Raw genomic sequence first — 20,854 nt, forward strand, 5'->3', positions numbered from 1 at the left:
TGGGCAACAATGTACAGTTAGACTTCAATTACTTGGAATTTAACTAATAAAACTTAAAGCACTCAGATTTTCCTATGTTTGCATTCAACAGAAAAATCAGCATAAGAACCAGGTTGCTTTTAGATAGTAAAACACCACCATTTTCATTGGATCTGAATTGTTGGGTTTGTCTTCTACATCTTTGTAGTTCTGGATAACAATTATTTATATTCAGATTGGTGACTCTGTTATCACAGCAGTATTCTAGATTCCACAGACAGTTTCTTTGAAAAAAAATTGATATTAGAGATGTAACAAAATATATATTTACTTTTTGTAATATTTTTCATGTTTATAAATTTTGAGAGAGAGAGAGAGAGCATGAGGAGGGGAGGGCCAGAGAGAGAGAGAGAGAGAGAGAGAGAGAGAGAGAGAATCTCAAGCAGGCTCCAAACTGTCAGTGCAGAGCCTGATGTGGGGCTCGAATTCATGAACTGTGAGATCATGACCTGAGCCAAAATCAAGAGCCAGAGTCCTCAACTGGTTGAGCTACCCAGGTACCCCAGGAAGTATTTTTAAAGAACCTAAGCAGCACTATAAAGCGTTACTCTTCTCAAGAATCCTTCAGCATCAATGTTCTCTTTGTCAATGCAAAGTTTCTTTCTATGACTTCCCTGATACCAGTAAATGTGTGTTTCTCCGCATCACGAGATGGGGTCCTCAGGGAGGAGATGTATCTTAGGTCACCACCTGTCAGCAGTATCAGCATGTCTAGCTCTTTCCCCTTCTAACCCCAGAGCTTCCCCACGTTGCATGAAGTGAGTAACTCCACTTTGGAAGAACCAAACACATGCATTTCAGGGTGGGACAAGACCTCTGCTGTCAGAGACTATGTACTTCATCCTATTCTAGTGAGGAGAAAATAAATCCCAACTTCAAAATCCTGGAAGAAGGAAACTGTAATTTTCCTCAATAGACTTTTAAAAAGTAAAATGCTAAGTAATTTATCTTTAAGAAATCCACCCCTTGTCTTCTCTACAAATATCCCGCTTTTTGAATGCAGTTTCTAGGCTCCAGGTATCTTGTCAACATTATGTTCTACTGTGTATCCAATTGTTATCAACATCCTTTATGGGAAAGAATTGAGCCCTGGTGCCCTGAAGCATCCTTGTATGTAATGAATTAACTTCAATGTATCTAGAATGGTACTCTTTTACATAGCATCCATGGAAGAATGGAGAAAAGAGTCACATTATTTTTTGTATTCTGTGGTTTGGATGAGGAACACGGGTTGAGAAAGTTTGGGGAAAAGGATAAAGATCATTTTAGTCTACTCATCTTCAAAATGAATAACAGTTCTTTTAACCTTTTCCTCAAAGCTTTAATTTCCAACAATAAAATGTTTATGCCATTATTCTGAACCTTTGCTATATTTGCCACAACTTTATTTTTTGTTTATTTATTCTTTTTATTGAGAGAGAGAGAGAGAGAGAGAAGGAGAGAAAGAGTTAGTGGGGGAGGGGCAAAGGGAGAGGGAGAGAGAGAGAGAATCTTAAGCAGGCTCCAAATCCAGTGCTGAGCCCAACTCAGAGCTTCATCTCAAGATAGATCGTGAGATGATGACCTGAGCCGAAATCAGGATCCCCATGCCACAACTTTATTGAAGTGTGGATTCAAGAATCAGATATTTAAGTCTGGTGATGTTTTAACTATTTCTAGGTATAAGGAGCTTTAATTTTAATATGTATCAGTTGAGATTGTTATTTAAAAATTTTAGCTACCATGAAACATTTTCTCTTTGTTAGTCTTAGCAACTTTTTAAGTTTAGGAGGAATCTTCTTAACTTCATTAGTGTTTGTGAATAAGGGTCATTAGGTTTTGTTTCCAAGCCCTTCTGCTATGAAAAGACAGCGATGAAATGGGACCGCATTCTCTGAAGAAAACCTAGCTCCCCTGCCTCTGCTTTTGTATCTTATTGCCACTGAAATGAAAGAACAAGCTCTGAGTTTTATTATCCAAGTGTTTCTGGAAAAGGCCGGAGAAATTAGTCCTTTTGTAATGCTTCCTGCTACATCAGCAGTGATTCACCATATTTGGAGTGTGAGCTGAGCCATATTTCCCCAGATTGTATTTGGGCCTACCACCTCAACACAAAATTAAAAGAACAGAGTTAATTCCCTTCAGACTGACATTTTAAACGGAGCTTGGCATAATAAAAACTGCTCCCAATACTGTGTTCTATTTAGATTGATTACTGATTGTGGGCCCTCTTTAAGATATAACATTTAGACTTAAAGAATTCTGATTTCCAAAACCAGCTCTTTTCCTTTCAAAAGATAAGTACTTAGCTTGTTATTTCATCCTCAGAAGGCTGTGTCCATTCACCTCAAAGGCTAACGAAGAAAACAAAGAATAAATGAAAATCTGACTTTAACAGAGACTATGTCATTTTTTAATAAAATGTATTTGTTTGTTTTTAGTTTCACACGAGAAATGCTATATCACATTCTCTCAATTCTAGGAATTGGTTTGTTTTAAATACAGATTATTTATTGTAGAAACCTTTTATCTGCAATTTCTATGGAAAAAGGAAATAGTTTCTCAGTATGAAAGTTATGCAGCACAGTAATTTACAGAACAGCAGTAATTTGCTAAATGATTTCCTAGTGAAGTGAAAACATGACTATGCGTCCTCAAACACTTCCCACCAGGCTAGCAATAATTTCAGGCAGGTGATCAGCTAGAGCCCCTCAACTGTAACTATAAAAAGAAAAGGCAGGCCATTATGTTATATTATGGGAATGAAAGCTATATAGTATTCAGTTTTTGTGTTTGGAGGTCAAGGTTTTCCTTTTCTTCTTTTTTTGTTTTGTTTTTGTTTTTTCCATCTTGACACTAATGGCTTCGGGATTGGCACAAACCTAGGTCTAGTGCTATGGATAGTTTTTCCAGCACAGGGGATGAATTCATGCTAATATATCCGTATTTTCTTTCTAAATCATTTAGTCCCTTCATGTGCCCGTGAAACAGAGTAAAGCTAACTGACCTACCTAGACCTGATGCTAACTGATAACCTTCTTCGGTTTTGGCCCATGTTCCAATCATCTGAGCTAACCAGGCAAATAACACATTGGAATAAGGAACAGTTTGCCTCCAAAATTATAGACTTACCATTATGAGATATGAGTGCATCTTTGTTTAATATCAAAGTGTTTTCTGATAATATGTCAAGTTAAAAAAATCAGTATATATGATTAAGTATTCTATTATCAACATTATGTGACAACATATAGGCATATGCATATAATTCACAAATGAAAGTGTTAAAATTTTAGATAGATTTCCTCTTTATTTCTCACATCACCATAATGTTTTGTGTTTTAATAAAAAACAAAACAAAACAAAAAAATAAAATGGTACATGGGGCGCCTGGGTGGCGCAGTCGGTTAAGCGTCCGACTTCAGCCAGGTCACGATCTCGCGGTCCGTGAGTTCGAGCCCCGCGTCGGGCTCTGTGCTGACTGCTCAGAGCCTGGAGCCTGTTTCCGATTCTGTGTCTCCCTCTCTCTCTGCCCCTCCCCCGTTCATGCTCTGTCTCGCTCTGTCCCAAAAATAAATAAACGTTGAAAAAAAAAAATAAATTAAAAAAAATAAAATAAAATGGTACAGTTTTTCAATAAGCCCCCGAATGGTTTGCAAATACTCCAAAGACTATACATTTTCAAATCTGGGTATATTGGGGAATTATTAAATAATTTGAAAAGGGTGTCTCTTATCACTGCCAGTTAACAGCAGGAATACTCAGAAGGCCAGAAAGCAGCCCCAAACAGTTCTGTACTCTATATAGTGAAAATAAAATAATTATGTTAAGAAAAAATTATTGAGGAAATATTTTGTCATAAAGAGCTAATCTGAATATTAAAATATTTTATTTCTTACCAAAATGTTTATGGAATTGTGTAAAGCCCATAGTTCAACATTTTAAGATAGTCATCAATAAAGATAAAAAGTGGCATGGTGATTAAAACAGAAGACAGCTAATATAATTATTCATAAAATAATTATATTGGAATTGTGACATTTAATTAATTAAATATAGGCAATTTCAATTATACTAAAAGTGAAGAAAGCTTTAAGGAAATCAAACTAAATCCTAATGCTGGAGAAAAGTTCTCATATTCTAAAGAGAGAAATCTGTCCTATATTTACATAGGTTTCTTTCTCAGGTTTCTTTACCCAAATATTTCAGATTTTAACTTTACTGTCTTGTGTGTCTTGGGTATGATGCTTCTGCCTCCTTTGGGCTTCTGTTTCATTATAACATAATGCAATCTAGAGGGCATAGGAAAATGCCTGGCCAGGGAAAGTGCTCAATAAACATATTTTTTAAATAAAAAGAACTTGATGTTCAGATTAATTAAAGGAAATAGGCACTAAAGATCAAATAAGAAATGTTGTTGAAATTCAAATGAATACGCCTCTTGGCTTTTTGAATTACTATCCTCTTTTTCTCTACTGGTGCCGGCTCCAAAGAGAAAAAGCCAAAGTTATGTCATCCTCTTTGAGGATGGCTCAAAACCTCACCCTCATGTTGGAGCCCCACTTGAGTCTTTCAGAATAAAACTCAGGCATTCTCCGGGTAACTACAGCTGCATTTATTTGTGCATGTGCAGTGTTGTCCAAGGAGGAGCATTCGGTAGACAATACGGCACAACTTGTAGTTGTTTCTGATTTTGTTTTAAGCACACCCTTAAATTATCTGAACATGTTGATTTTATAATTATAATGAATGTTTGGTATTCGTTTCATTTAAATACTAACCTACCTTTTAGAAAAATCCCAAATTAAAAACAAGAGTCCCTTCCTGGAATAACCAGTTGCTATTGTTTTCTGGAGGCCACGAGAACACAGGAGCTGAAATGATCTCCCTCTTTCTGCACTTCTCTCTTTGCATCTTAACATCCTAGTCCACCTTGTAATGAAATGTGGGCCAGGGGGTGATCTTTTCACTCACATCCGCAGCACCTTCCACTTCCAGCATGCTGGCTGCTTCACGAAGGTCAGAGGCAAACTCCCCTGAGAGCTAATCACTCAGAACCAGCACAGATGCTACTCTGGGCAATCAGACGCCCTTGTGGAAGGCTTTGGTCCCAAGAAATATTTACCCTTGGTTGAGTTGTCATACTGGGCAATTTTGATAAGAATCTTTTAAATAAGATCAAAAACTATCATTACATACTGCTTAATTATGGGCCTTGGGAAATGAGTTTCATTTCTCTTATAGATTCAATTACTTGGTATAGTGAAAAAAAAACACCTAATTTCATTATTTTAAAGCTTATTTGACAAAAATAGGGTTACCCTGCATGTCACTGATTTACAATTTGCTTGTACTATTTTAATATGTTTTGGACATATTTTTATATCAGTATGCATTACATTCTCTTAATATCTTCATTCTACTTTATTGTTTGCATATACTAATTAATTTAACAATTAATTATTACTGGAAGTTCACACTTAATTAAAAGTACTAGTAATTTAGCTAGTATTTCTACACATTTATATGTTGAAGTTAATCAAATTTCTGGATACAAAAGTTTGCACATTTCAAACTTGATAGCTTTTACATTATTGACCTCTAGAAAAGTGCTCATATGTACTTGTGCATATACAGGCACACGTGGTTAGCATATACATAACACACATTTTGACCACACATACAAACACCCATCTGCCTACTAAAAAACTTTTATGTGCGGGGTGGGGTGACCAGGGACTTAAAGCTTTACAATCAGAAAAACGTTTGCCTACGATTTATAAAACTCTTCATCCCCTCACTCAATGATGATTCATTGTACTTGTAAACCATCCACTCAATGCAAAGCACAGAACTAGGGGCTTTGGGAACACACTTGGTAAGAGAGGATTCAGTCCCGTTTGACCAGGGTCATCCTCACAAAGTCACCCCTAGTACACAAACATAGTACAATGTAAAAACAAGCACATTACAAGTTCCTTAGGTGACTGAGGTTAAAATTCTGCGGGCTTTTTACTCCGGGAGTGGTTCTCTGATAGAAGAGTAAACACGTTTACATTTCATTTTGTTGTTTTGTGTATCATATGGAATATGGCATCGATTGTAAATTAAATCTTGGTTTTGGGGGAGGGGCAGTAAAACCGAAGAGTAATCTGAAGAAATTGAATTGCATAAAGCCCGACAGCTCTGACTAGAAATACGTATTTTTTTAATTTAACAATTTATAAACATAAGTACATAGGAATAAAATGGCTGTGTGCCTTCTCTAGTGTGTATATGTGGATGGTTAGCATATCTTTTCTTAAAAGCTGTACCTTTCTTGAATCTAGATTCAAATCATATGGCAAGCGGGTTGGAAACACCAGGCATGCATGTCAGGGGCTAGGGCACCAAGCTACCCTGGCACGCTGTCAGGTCAACTGCTGGACTGCTGCTTGGCAGAACTACAACTCTCCCCGCTGGCAGCTCGTGTTCCAGGCTCCTGGCTGGGCTTCGCCTCTTGCCCTGCATCGTTTTGGGCAGGTAGGCAGGCAGGAAGGCACAACTTGGGATAGCTGAGCAATGTGGAGCTGCTGTGACCACAGCTGGTGCCAACATCCTGGCACGCAACCCGCCCCACCCCTTTCCTCCTCACCAAGCCCTGCAAACAAAGGTTGCAGTTAACTAAAATATATTATACACAGCTTCTCGTACAGTGTGCTTATGCGGTTACTCAGTTGTTGTTTTTTTCCCCTCCAATTTAAAAGTTAATTATTTCTGTGCTATAGGGACAACAAGATATTTCCATCACCCATTTTCCCTGAGGACAATGTACACATTCTCATAGACACACTTTTAAAACACATCAAAGTGCCTCTAAATGTGGGAAAAGAGGAACAAGTTCAGAATAAAGAGATAATATTTACTATAAATAGCAGTTAACTTTCTTATTATTTGTAAGAGGCATTTATTAGCTAGGCAAAAGGGTCTTGGAGGTTGTGTTTATGAACAACACACACACACACACACACACACATTCTCTGTTCTTACTGGGGATATTTATTCAAAGCAAACAAAGCATTTTAAAATTCAGATGATAAATAGAGAAACCCTAATGTGCACAAAATAAACAGATTCTGCTCTTTTGCTCCTTCAAAAGCCGAGTCTCACCCCAGTTTTTCTTCTTCTATCCTCATCTAGATTCCCAGCTGAGGGAGCCAGTGACCTAATTCTGCTCAGTTCTAATGCAACACGGGAGTGAATTCAGAATATCTCGGTACTGGCCTTGCTGGGATTGCAGAACCCCAAAGTCTTTCTCCTGATGCAGAGGTAATCCTGTAATCAGCGCTAACACCACTCACCAACCCTTCTAACAGCTTGTAGGAGAAACCCCTTTACCTCCTGTCAAGCAGTGACCTAAAACACTTTAATCCACTTTACATTCTCAAGGTCAGAGTGGGTACAATGCTATCTATTTTGGCCTAAGAGAAAAGGAAAATTTCTTGCTCTAAGTATTAGATTTCTATTGTCCCACCCTCTTGGTCCTTCTAGATGTATGAAAGGCTCACATGGGGCTTGTAGTATTCCCTTCATCATCTCAAAATTTTAACTCGCCCTCGAAACAGATGCCCCTTCTCCTTAATTTTTATACTGAAAAAATGGCAAGCAAAACTTCCCAGTTCCCAACCTAAGAAGCTCTAAACTAGGAATTTATTGACATTCCCCAAGTTGGCTTTATTCAATGATCAAGATAAAATGCATGCATAAAATCCTGGCCAATTTGCATACCTTATTCTTACACACACACACACACACACACAGCTAACTATTTTTTAACCTGTGACTGTGACTGTGACATACATTTGTTTTTAATAATATCTTAGTTTTATATAACCATATATTCAAGGTCTTTATCATTCAAGGTACATGAAGGTTGTGCATTTAATCTTCAGCATGGTTGTAGAAGATATGATTCACAGAGTAGAGAATAGATAAAAATAAGCATGCAGCAGCATGGTGCCGAATCATCAGAACTCACCATCTTATCAACAAATAGAAGTCATTCTTCTTTATTTCTTGAGCAAAGCAGTTTCATATAAGATAAATAGCTTTCAGTCAGAATAGCCTAACATGCAATATGCATCTTTTTGACATGTATATTCTAGCACTACTTTAGACCGTAAGATTAAAATAAGAAAAATCTCAGCGTTGTGTGTTGACAACAAACACTGGTTGCATCAGGATTTTTTTCTAGTTTTCATCCCCCAGAATTTGACTCAGTGTATGTAGGTTTGTACATTCCTGGCTATTGCTGAATGGTCAGTTTCTAGTGACCTTCAAATACCATTTTCTAAAGTCTTATAAGGGAAATAATTTGGGGGATTTGTACTTTTTTATATTAAACATTGAAAGTCACATCGTGCTTTGGAGATACTGTGTTTCATTTTCAGAGATCAGGGCATAGTAGAATATGTTTATAATAGATTTAGGAGGCTGGGTTCTAGATATGTGACCTTGAGAAGGCCATTTAGCTAATCTAGTTTTAGTTTCTCCATCTTGCAAAGGAAGCATTTGGGTCAGATGGTTTTTCAAATTACACCTAGCTCTAATACGATGTCATTTATACATTATTGTTCTTTTGTTAACATAGAAAGTAAATAGGGAATAGGACGTGGATGAATAAATTAAGTAGACGCCTTCCATGGCCCAAGCCTTTGGCACTGGACCAATCTTCCCTCCGTGGGTCCAGACTGACCACTGTTTTATGGCTAAAAACCCTTCTCACCCAGGCTGTCTAAACCCCTCCTATTCTCAAGTCCTGTTGCAATGCAGCCACAGTAGCCTTGCACCTTTAAGGCAGTGATGTTGCTGCAAGGTTTCTGTTCTCACTGAAATATTAACTTCTACTTTCTGAGACGGAAAACCTAACTGAAGCCCTTGAGAAAACTGGCGTCATAGAAAACTTCAATTTTCAAATATTCATTGTTCTTTCTATATTTACCAGTTTGCATGTGTGGAAGAAAGAACTTGGATTTTTACAGCAGACTGCCTTTGCTTAAAACTCCAGCTCTGTTACTTATCTAGCTCTTTGGCCTCTTTGCAACTCAGCTCTGAAATATTTTCTCATCTGTAAGATGGACAAAATACCCACATGGATAGTATTATAGAAGAAAAGTAATGTATTTACAAGTGTTCAAAAAATGCTCTCCTTCCTCGCTCTACTTCAACATCAAATTATTTGGGAGGGTATTGACAACGATACCGAACATTCTCATTTACAAGAAATCTACAGAATCTCTTTTGTAGCCTGTTATTTAGTGAGAATCCATGTTTTGAAATGATAAGGGTGAAATAAACTGCCTCATTTACTGAAAGATACTGCTACATCAGTTGACACTGATCAGTTTTGTTTTGTCTTGTACTATTGAGTAAATTGGCTCCTTTCTTAAGGCTGACCTTTGTCTGCCTCTGTGACCCCATCTCCCTCTCCTAGTCTCCACAACTTCAAAGAATGCGTGTAAACACATAGGCCTAAGATTAAATAAATTCTGCAGGTGCCAAATTAGTCTTACATGTGAAAGCTCTTTGAAAAGAATGAAGCTCTATGCAAACTCAAGAGAACTGAAATACAGTTTCCAAAAGAGTACATTTATTCCTACTAGATAAAAGGCCAGTGTGGAAACACGTACTGTGCCCGTTTTGGAGCAGAGGAGGTCTAGGATATAGGCAAACGTACTGAGAGACACTCAGGAGGCCTGGGTCCTAAATACAACTTTCCTCCTTGCTCTCCATCTGGGCTGTTATTTGTGGAAAGTATAGTAGCATCACAAACACTGGTCCTGGCTCTCCAATTCGCTACGTGTGTGAACTTGGACAAGTTACTCATCTTCTCAGTTTCTCGTTATAAATATAGGGATAGTACTATCGAACTCACAGAAATGTGGAGTGCATGGAAGAAGATAATAAATGTAACGATCTTGGATCAAGTTTTCCTCAGAATATACATTCAAAAAAAGTAGCTAATGATCATGATTCATATCATTTTTGAAAGAGAACAGTTGAATTAGACAGTGTAAGTTCTTTTTCATCTTTAAAAGTCGACACCTTCCTCTTTTCTTCCTAATAAAATATTCCTTGTGGAGTTTGGCATGTTCTGAGCTCAGGGTTTCAGAAGGCTGAGCAGATTTAGAAAGACGAGTGTTCAGATTGGGCAACTGTAAAAACAAAAGCTATCCTATCTTTACAAACCCAGTCGGTAAGTGAATGTGCATGAATTACTCCATCTCCAGTTTATACGTTACAAATACAGAGAACCATCTCAGATAATAAAAGTGAGTGCTGAATATTTTTGCAAGCTATTATAACATTTTGAAGGAATACTATAAACACATACAAGATGTGACTATATGGTAATGAAATGAATTTTCCTGTGTGGCGCGAAAGCTCATTAGCTTAGAGCCTTGTTCTGTGCTGTTCTGCAGAAGTTGCATATGACATTTCTCACTAATGGCTCATGCTGTCACTAAATATTTGTCTCGAACTCCCTCAGTCTTTGGGAATGCAGACATCCACTTGTGTGTAAATTAATAGCTCTGCAGAATCTAAATGAGATGCCCGGAAAAGTCCTTTTCATTTGCTGAGTCCAATAAGGAAAAAAAAAGTCCTTTTCCTAATTATAGACTTGGCCAGAGTTGTTGTTTCCAAATAGATAAGAAAATACTTATTCTATGGGAAAGGATGCTTTGTATGATTCTCAGTAAATAAAACTGGGGCTTTGTTTTTAATAATTCTACTCTTTACATTGAAATGTGATTTTCAGCAAAGGAGAAAAGTAGGTGTGTACACTTACTTTCTTCATCAAGGAGATTTTCAGCAGCTGATAGTAACCTCATCCTGTCTTCTGGGTTTTTAATGTTTAATTCAATGAGATGACTCTCTTTTATATCCTTTAAATCTTCTAGGGTCTCATAACCGTTGAGTAACAGTGTTGAGGTATATTCCTATGAGGGAGAAAAAAATATGTATGGTATAAACTAGCCAGATTCAAATATTTTATTTTTAGTTCTCTTTAGATTTAAGGAAAGTGTAGAAATGCATATGGAAACCAAAGGCACTGATAGGACTTTTGTGTAACTTTATTTAACTGGTACTAGTTTTCCATATCTGAACTCTAGGGCATTTAGAAGAGTATGTTGGATAATTCTCACCTTCTGGAAGGACAAATGTAAAGAAGAAATAATTACCTTAAGCTGTGCAGCGCTAAATCATGGATCAATTAAATAGCTGGATCATTCATCCCATTTGGCACTTTTTCACTTCTCAGATAGCTCAATTGACAAAGCTAGGGTGTCCTTATGTCTATCAATAAAATGCCTCTGGAAGAGTAATTATAGTAATATTTCTGAATCTCCATCTCTCCTTGTTTGCTGGCTTGAAAAATATTTGCCCTCACTAACTTCTTGGGGTAGTTTGAAAAGTGAATATGAAACAGGCACAATTCTTTATAAAAAATAGACCTAGCATTTTGTGAAATCATTATATAAACTGAAGGAACTCCAGACTTTCTATTTAATTAAAAGCTTTTATTAAGCATAAAAGCATTGTGGTTGGGAAAAGTATTGTTTCCTTTTCTCAGCATGTATATTTTTGTCCATCATTTGCATCAATATATATTAGTTTAAAATTCATAGGCTTCTGATTTCTGAGTCTGTATGTTATTTATGTAACCTCTGTTCTCTCTAACGGAATAAAAATGCAAAGTGAAGTTGCTTTACAACTTCCTCAAAACTTCCTTCCATTTTACTTGATCATAATTTCAATATCCTTATTTTGGTTACTAAAACTGAATAAGAGGAGGTATAAAAGTTTTAAGCAATTGGAAAGAACTACCAGCCCCTTTTTACAAAAGAAAGAAAAAGAAAGAAAAAGTACGACTTCTTTTTAAAAAATAATGTCTCCTAGATGGAGTACTAAGTTAGAACAGAGAAACCAAAATTCCCATTCTGACTTATGTCTGATTGTGGGTTCTTGAGTAAGTTATTTCACTTCCTCAGACCTGGGTTTTCTCATAGGTCACAGGGCAAACAAAAAGAAGAAGCAGGGTTTAAACTTGTACTTCATCCAAGCAGTGCCCCATTTGAGGGGCACCCATCGTAATGTAGGAAGGCCGAGGTAGTTTGTCTACAGACAGGAGTATAACTAGATAATTCAAGAGAAATAATTAAGGAAAGTTTAATTGGCTATTGCCTTGATGAATCTTGAAAATTATCAAAGTACTGCTGCATTAATTTTAGAAATGGATTGCAAAACAGTAAATTGAGTGAGGCTAGGTAAATTGTATGTACACACCATTGAACAAGGTAGATATTTCATAGAAATTTTGCTAATATAACAAGAAAATAATTGGATTATAAATATAAACAACACAGTTTCCTTAACACAATCATCATGGGGGTTTAATGATCACTATTTCCTAACAAATTGCTTTTGGAACAATTATATTTATTTGTCTTCTCTTGACTTGCTTTTGATTTCTGCCCTATAGAAAATGCAATTTTCTTTTCATTTTTCCTTTCAATTCTCTGGATTTTTACCTTTACTCTTCATACTCCATCATTCTCATTTACATGTTTTCTCTGGGCCTTTTATCCTCCAAGGTATTTTCATTTTTCACTGCACTTTCTCAACATTAATCTCTACTGTCACTGCTAAGTACCATTAGAGTTTAGTCCAAGGGATGTTATATCAAGACCTGTCCTTGCATAATAAAAGTAATAAAGGAGAAATAAGAACTCTTCTTGGAAAACAGATTTCCCTTTGCTGTAAGTCATATATTTTTTTAACACTATACAAACACTGATCCATTCTCCTCATTTATTCCATCCAGATGCCACCAGAATCAAACAGGCCACAAGTTTGCTAACCTGAAGGTCAATCCTCTGTAAGAACTCCTGCAGAGTCTTGGGTTTTTCCTTTCCACTCCTTCGGTGTGCCTTTATTTTCTTGGGGGCTGCTTCCTCTTCTGAGATGACATCCACATAAATAAATTTGAAGTTTCCCACCTTATTGTTCAGCATTCCTGTCCACATCCCCATTGGTGTTTTGCAGATAATGTCTATTATGTCTCCTTTCTAAAGACAAATAAATATACCAATCAGTTTTCAGAGAACTCTGGTGCTATAACAATTGGTAGAAAGAATAGAATCATAGAAAACTAGAATAATGAGGGAATATGCTAAGGGGGGGGTACTGATAACAGAAATAAATCTAAGAGAAAAATTCTTTTAAAAGTTCAAGGGAACTATTTGCTAGTAATAATGAAGAAAATTTCAACCAACTTGAAAAAAGCTCTTACATACATTTGATGATATCTTTATGTTTTTGGTATATCAATTTATGAACTTAAAATTGTAGAGCACAATGGAATTTAGAAATACTTTTGCATATACTGAGTCATTTTATGCCCATGATACACTTCTTAGGTACATATACAAGGTTTCATTATTACTCTAAATATTAGAGAAAAAAATGCAAACATTAAATTAAATTTTGAAAATCATGGCAGTTGTCTGAATTCAAATGACAGAACCAGAACTCAAGTCTAAGTCGTCTGAACTCAAAAATGATGCTCTTTTCATTCATCTTGTCAGAGCAATAGATATGTAACCAAGCTCAAGCCATGATTCCTGAAGGAGCTCCCGAATAAGGAAGGGGAAAAAAAAGAAGTCTGTATCTCAGTCCATGCTTCTAGTTCATCTGAAAATTTTACCTACAGTATAAAATAAACCATCTAAGTGTAGCATTCATCTAAAATAAGGAAACTGTTAAGAATTTTGTATATACCAACTATGTAAGAAAAGTATGTGTGCACTATGGATAAATTATGCTACTTAATTATTTTAAAGAAGACAATACTTAGATTTAGTTCCACACCAAAGTTGGATTGATGTATGACTGAGCACATAAGCATGGACAAACCAATTGGTCTTTTTCTTTATTCACATCTGAGACTCTAATTGGTTATAGGCTGCTAGTTATTGGCAAGAGTAGAAAACACACAGGGGTACTTCTTTATAAGGAAAATTGATTTCTATGCAAATACAGTGCCTACATTTAAAAGTCATAGCTACTCCTTTGAGACTTATAAGTTTCTACCCCAGAGAGGACATTATAGATTTGATATTTTTACCATTTTAGGGGTCTACCCTCAAGCAAAGCATTAAGTCTGCTACTAAAAGTACTTTTTTACTGATGCTCTATGAATGTGTATTCTATCTAAAACACAAATTGTATTTTTAATAGTGGGATTCAAGGTGATCAAAAGATCTGATCTTTCTGATTTGTGATCATCTGCTTGTTTGACCCTATCAGCTTTCATCTCGTTCTTCCTGCCTCTAACTACGGGGAATCAAATCCTGGGCTTGATAGGATCAGCTAAGCAGACCTAGAAAATCCCCAGAAGCTCTAAGGGAAGTTGCTAAGCATGGGAGCTCTCTGCTGCATCCTTCCTATTATCCTTTAAACTCATAAAAAGTATACATTCCAGGAAAGCCCATAGGTCACCAAGCAAAGACCCAATTTCATTGTGGATAAGACCCCTGATATAAACAATAGCATTCAATCCCCAGTGGTAACTGTGGGATTTTTATTGTGTCCTACAAGAGCTCTACAAATATCACCTTAGGCAGGACAAGTGGTGATGCACTGGTATAGCATTGTAGGGAAGGCGAAAAGCTTTCCTGAGTCAAATGGGTTCAATTTATTCCTTTATACAGTCCTTCCCCAACTATGGCTACTAGGCTACAAGCATTCTTCCCCCCAAGTCTTGAACTTAGACTTCGAATTATTTCATTCCAAAGATTGAGGAGCTAACTATGAAGAATAATGTTTTCTTCATTCTCCAGCTGAGCTTACTCTGATTTATTATCCTAAAAGGGATAAAGAGAAAAGCTGAGTGTCTTGAATATTAGATAATAACATCAACACTTCATAACTTATCATAATTACTGGTTAATACTGGCTTGATGTTGGTAGTATAGAGAATTCATCGTTTTTGTCCTTTTAGCTATATCTATTTGTGTTGCTAAAAGGAATAATTTAACATGTATAAAATGCTTTGGTACTAAACCTTCTATTTGTACTATTGCAACAGCACCTCCCTTTTAGTGTGAGTAGAACTACAAAAATAATAGATCTCATACCCACAATTATGTTGTATTATATGACACAAGGGACTATGCAGATATAATTAATGTCCCAAATTAGTTAATTTTGTAATTAAAAGAGAGCTTATCTGGATGTTTCCAACTTTATCATGTAGAAGCCCCCAAAAATAAAGAGATTTGAAACATGAGTGAGTTTTTCTTCTGAAGGCTTTGAAGGAACAAACTGCCATGTTATAAAGAGGACTATGGCTGGCAGCCTCAAGGGGCTGAGAATGGCTCCCAGACAGTATCCAACAAGAAAGCAGGAACCTCAGTCCTACAACCACAAGCAACTGAATTCTGCCAATAGCCAGTGAGCTTGGAGGAGGACACTAAGCCCTGGGTGAGGACACATAGCCCCAGCTAACACCTTGATTGCAGCCCAGTGAGACCTTAAGCAGGGAACCCAATGGAGCCATGACCAATGGATGGCCCACAGAACTGTGAGGTAATAATACATTTGTGTTGTTTAAAAAGCCTCTGAGTTTGTGGAAATTTATTACACATCAATGGAAAATACAGATAATAAGAGTAGGAAGAGGGAATTCAAGAGATAATATCGTTGGGAGAAGGATATATGGTCACTCATAGCAACCAACTTAAGTACTAAATTTGCCCAGCCAAGTCTGGTTCCCAAGGGAGTTGCTCTGCACGGCTCTTGCCAGATATCTCCAACTCTTTTCTCTCCCTCCTTTTACTCCAGCAAGCATCAGGCAGGGCTGGGCACCTCCAGTAACCTGTGAGGCTTTTGGCTTTCAGAAAAATGTAGACAATTTCTTCTCCCCTGACAGGCTTTGATTCTGCAGTATCTATATAACAGCGACATATGTTATGGCCTCAACAGATGGATTCCCTTACCCACCTCTCATGTTTTGTTCAAATTCTTGCAACATTAAACCAGTGCTCAGTTCTACTGCTGGGAAGAACACATTTAACCACCCCACCCCCCACACACCCGGTTCCCACTGTGCATTTCCTGACACAGATCATACAGCTAGCACTAGACAGACCATACAGAATACAGATATGATGTGCACACACCTTGATTTTGAGGGAGTCAGTGTCATAGGGGCTTGGTGTAAAATCAGTATGTACTCTGGCACGGCCACAGAATGGTCCAGAGTATGGGCCATCATCATCAAGTCGAAAACTGTCCCGGTTACTTGTACCATCTGAACAACTTGTGACTCCACCTGATGAAAGCAAAGCAGAGGTTAACGGTTCTCCCTGAAGGTTCACAAAATTCTGAACCATCGTCTGGATACAGCTAAGCAAGGACAATGCTGAAACGTCGGCTGCCAGCCTTTTGAGGGGGTTCTAAGGGATGGATTCTTATTTTTTTTTCTGCCTCCCAGTCACTCTCCATTCATGACCTCTGTTCTCTGAGCCATAGCTGAACTTTCTCCAGATAATCTGACTCCTCTTTCCTCAAACACTAACCAAAAACACCCTCTCACTTCAGTCTTTATGATCTGATCTAGTAGCATAGTGTTTTGAGCACTGAACACTTGCTAAAGAGGCAGACAGTATAGGCTTAACTCTCTGTGCAGGCCAGACAATTAATTTTGTACCTGTAAACAAAGACAAAAACCTATAGCAACAGTTTGATCTTTGTATGCTACCGATCACAAATGTTCAAAGAATAAGACCACAAGTTTCCCCATGCTTATCACAATACAGCTGGAATAACTCTCCCAAACTTCATATTATGTACCACAAGCCATTTTGAAGCAACATCTCTATGCATAAAAGATAATGCTTTTGCTTGTTGTTTGAGTGTGAAGGAAGGAGGATATGTGCCTGTACCCAAGTGGTTCTAAACTTTCTAAACTGGGCTTTTAAAACTGCTCCAAATCCTTGTTCTCTGATCCTTTTACCTTCTGAGTTGGAAGCTCAGGGAAAAAAGAGAAAACGGATTCCATTTTGGATGCTTATGAGATGGAGGCTAGAATGGTTCCCAGTGGAAGTAACTCTGTTTGTCCACCACTCTCCGTTGTCACCTCACTTTTTCTTTCAGTATGGCCCTTCAGTGTTCTGTTCAATGATGGAACAGTTTCTCTATGTATTCAAATAATTGTGGCAATATGTAAAGAACCTTAAAGATGCTCCATATTGTATATGAACTGGTATAAAAGAAAGGTGAGCTGCATGTAATTACAGAAATTAAGCCGCATATTACAACAGCTAAGTGGGCCACTGTTTCCTCACACCCTTCCTTCCATGACCACTTCAGGCCTCGGCTTTAAACGGTATGCTCTAGTTAGTAAAATTCTACCCACATTCAGCATTACAGTTTAGAATTTTAAAACTTCCGGCAGAAATGAATACTAATGAAATCTGAGTTTCACGCATGCAGAAATATATCCTTCAAATGTTTCTGCATTAGCTTTTTTTTTTTCACAAAATAACTGTTGTACAGCCAATAGCAAAATAAAAATATAATTCACGATGTTTGGAACATCTGGTCTTTGTGATCTGTCTTCAAATAAGAGAAAGTTGATTTCAAAGGAAATACAAGATAAATAAACCTTGTGCAACAACAACAACAACAACATTTAAAGCCCAGAAGAAATTAGAAGGATGTATAACAGTATACATATAATAAGTTATAAGGCATCCTTCAGTTATCAGTAGTTTCATCCAACTATTGTAGTAGATATGTGACTGAAACCTGAATGAATTCCTTCTTAGAAACACATGCTGATTCATTTCTGTCACCTAATTAGTGGTATTCCTTCTATTTAGTATTTACATAGTATTTCACTCTTTACTCATAATGCTGGATGGAGACCTAAAAAGTAAATGTCAGAATTGATGCATATGTCCTGCTCTTTTCAGAATACTTCAGGTAAAATGGAAGGACAAAAATGAGAGAGGACAGGAGAGGGAAGAAAGAAAGAAAGAAAGAAAGAAAGAAAGAAAGAAAGAAAGAAAAAAGAGGGAAGGAAGGAAGAGAAAGAAAGAAAGAAAGGGAAGGGGAGGGTGGGAGGAAGGAGAGAAGAAAGAAAGAGGAAAGAAGAAAGGAAGGAAAACAAAAGGAGGAATAAAGAAAAGGAAAAGAAGGAGAAAGAGAGGGAGGGAAGAAGAGATAGAAAACAGGATTTTGTTTTTCTGAATTCTTCAACTCATGTTAGTAATTATGATGCAAGACAATCCTAGTTCTCCCAAGCATACATTTTTTTATCTTAAGGATGAGGATTTAGTTACCAACGTGATCTTTTTGAGACATGCCCCTAAGAGCCCTGCCAACTACAAAATGAAGTTTCAAAATAATTCATAATTCTATCTAATATGTTGTATTTTAACAACATATCATTTTAAACAATAGCAATTTTATGGATTCATCACATCCTACATTTTCACTATTTCTCTTATGAAGTAGCTGGAACCTTGTTGCTAATGTGATGAGCCCCAAATCTATTGTTGTTTTTCATTTGCAATTTGTTTCTTTTGCATTGTTTTTTATTTTAATTCTGTTAGTATTAACATCCAATGTTATATCAGTTTCAGGTATACAACATAGTGATTCAACACTTCAGTACATTACACAGAACTCATCATGATAAATGTACTCTTTAATCCCTATCACCTACATCATCCGTTTCCCCACCCACCTTCCCTCTGGTAACCATCAGTTTGTTCTCTATAGTTAAAATCTGTTTTTAATTAACTTAACTCAGGCCTCCCAGTTATCCCTTATTCTATAGCCTTACTTGATGAACTCCGCCCACTGTAGAGACTATCCATGGAGTCACTGGCTTCGAGGGAGATCTTCTCTGTGTGAGATCCAATCATTGGGTCACTGTTCCGGTACGGGAGGGTATCCTCTCCATCCTCCTCATCCTTCAGAAAAACATCAGAGGTTAAGTGCAGAGAACTGATTTCCTTGGAGATATTCACTGTGTGCATTGATTTACCAAACGAGACATATTTTAGCAATAAAATGCTTAGGAATACATCAGCATAAAATATGAGAGTCATTAATCTTTAGTTCAATTTCTAGCAAAACATATTATACTTGGAAAAATTCTTTAGATGAAACATTCCACATTATGGAATTCAACTGAAATTATAATAGTTCATTTGTAAATTAGGATGAATATCACATCAAGACTATTTAATCAGAAATGTTAGATTTATTAACATCTATGCTTTATCCGTGAAAGCATTTTTATTTCTTCATGTTCTTATCATCTATTTACCACCATTACTAATCCTTTGAGATCTGATATTACAAGTTTAAATTCTGCATAGTTGTTTCATGTCAGTTATTTGCACCCTACCAGATCACTAGATATGAATAAAACATGTACATTTTGCAATTCTAAAGCAAAGCTTATCTAAGAAGCTTTACAAATCTCATACCGTGCTTGCACACCTAGTCAAGTGAAAAGCAAATCCCGCATAAAATTAGGAAAGACAGACAATTTCAAAACAAATTACATCTGCTTGAAAACATCTCAAATGTCTTCCATATTTAGATTTTTGGACAAAACCTATACATTTCTTAATACTCATCAAAATGTAATTCAATATTCCTCATTTATGAGCATTTCTAAACATTGATGAAGTTTCAGAATACATATATGCTATGTATTCAGTTTGATTCTCTGTTTTTATCCATTCTTTTATTCACTTGTTCAGTCATTCCCCATATGTTTATAGAATACCTTGTAAGTACCTCTCATGTTTTTTGGAACCAGAGATACCATAGCAAACAAGGTAACAGGGTCCCTGCTCTAATAAAGTACGTTTAGTGTGATGGGCTGTGTGTGTGTGTGTGTGTGTGTGTGTGTATGTGTGTGTGTGTGTGTGTGTGTGTTGTGTTTGGGGACATGTGTGTAAACAAAATGGGCAAGAAAATTGCAGAGAATAGGTGCTATGAAGGAAATAAAACAGTGATATCAGAGGATTAGATACTAAGATTAAGGTTGGGGAAGGATAGCTGATTTAGATGGAGTAGTCTCCAAAGACTTCCTCTATAAGGTAATTTATGTTCTGAATTTTTGACCTGAATGCTAATATATAACATATGTGAAGATTTGGAGGCAGTTTTCTAAGAAAAAGGAAAAGTGAGAACAAAATAATTAAATTCAGAATTAGTTTGGGTTATGCACAGGAAGACAAAGCCAATGTAGCTGGAGCTGAGTGAAAGCAGGGACAGTTTTAGGAGATGAGCTGTGAGATGGAGACTGGAACCAGATAAGGAAGAGCTTTATAGACCATGTGTGGTGGTCATGGAAATGTGCCACTCAGATCTTTTGCTGCAGGACCCTTCTTTGCCAACAGCCCAGCTACCGAATCCACCACTGTGTCTGCATGGAAGCCATGCTCTCTGCCAATCACTGAAACAATGTGGGTACCATTTGAGTCGATCTGGGAGGATATCGGTCTCCTCTAGTGAAAAACTTTGGTTCAAGGACTACCAATCTGGCTAAAGCTTTGTTCCTCTCCTTTCACAGGTGTCAAACTTGCACTGTAGTCTGAAAGCTTTCCCTACCCATTTATTCTTTCTCTACTTTATCCTTCACAGACATTTTCCCCAATAATCTTTGGTGTGTCTATTCCTTTCTTAGGCTCTGTTTCTCAGAGCACTGGAATGAACATACCATAGTAAAAGAATGCATTGTGAAGGCATTGTAAAAAAAATTTAA

At 36.9% G+C, this 20,854-nt stretch overlaps 1 protein-coding gene and 1 long non-coding RNA gene across 3 annotated transcripts in view; one reads left to right on the plus strand and one right to left on the minus strand.

Annotated features, from left to right (window-relative positions):
* SAMSN1 (SAM domain, SH3 domain and nuclear localization signals 1) overlaps window positions 1–20,854 on the minus strand; it is a 50,232-nt gene that overhangs the window by 1,373 nt on the left and 28,005 nt on the right. For both annotated transcript variants that reach the window (XM_030328822.1, XM_030328823.1), the window contains exons 4-7: window positions 18,914–19,043; window positions 16,242–16,393; window positions 12,921–13,127; window positions 10,847–10,997 (exon numbers count right to left, since the gene is read on the minus strand). In XM_030328822.1, the coding sequence (XP_030184682.1) occupies window positions 10,847–10,997; window positions 12,921–13,127; window positions 16,242–16,393; window positions 18,914–19,043 (640 nt within the window). The remainder of the gene's footprint in view (window positions 1–10,846; window positions 10,998–12,920; window positions 13,128–16,241; window positions 16,394–18,913; window positions 19,044–20,854) is intronic.
* LOC115523126 lies at window positions 3,741–13,614 on the plus strand. Its single transcript, XR_003971648.1, has 3 exons — window positions 3,741–3,824; window positions 8,659–8,668; window positions 13,603–13,614. It is a non-coding gene; the product is annotated as an uncharacterized LOC115523126 (long non-coding RNA).

This window comes from Lynx canadensis, chromosome C2 (assembly GCF_007474595.2).
Source record: "Lynx canadensis isolate LIC74 chromosome C2, mLynCan4.pri.v2, whole genome shotgun sequence".
In the NCBI taxonomy this organism is placed as follows: Eukaryota; Metazoa; Chordata; class Mammalia; order Carnivora; family Felidae; genus Lynx; species Lynx canadensis.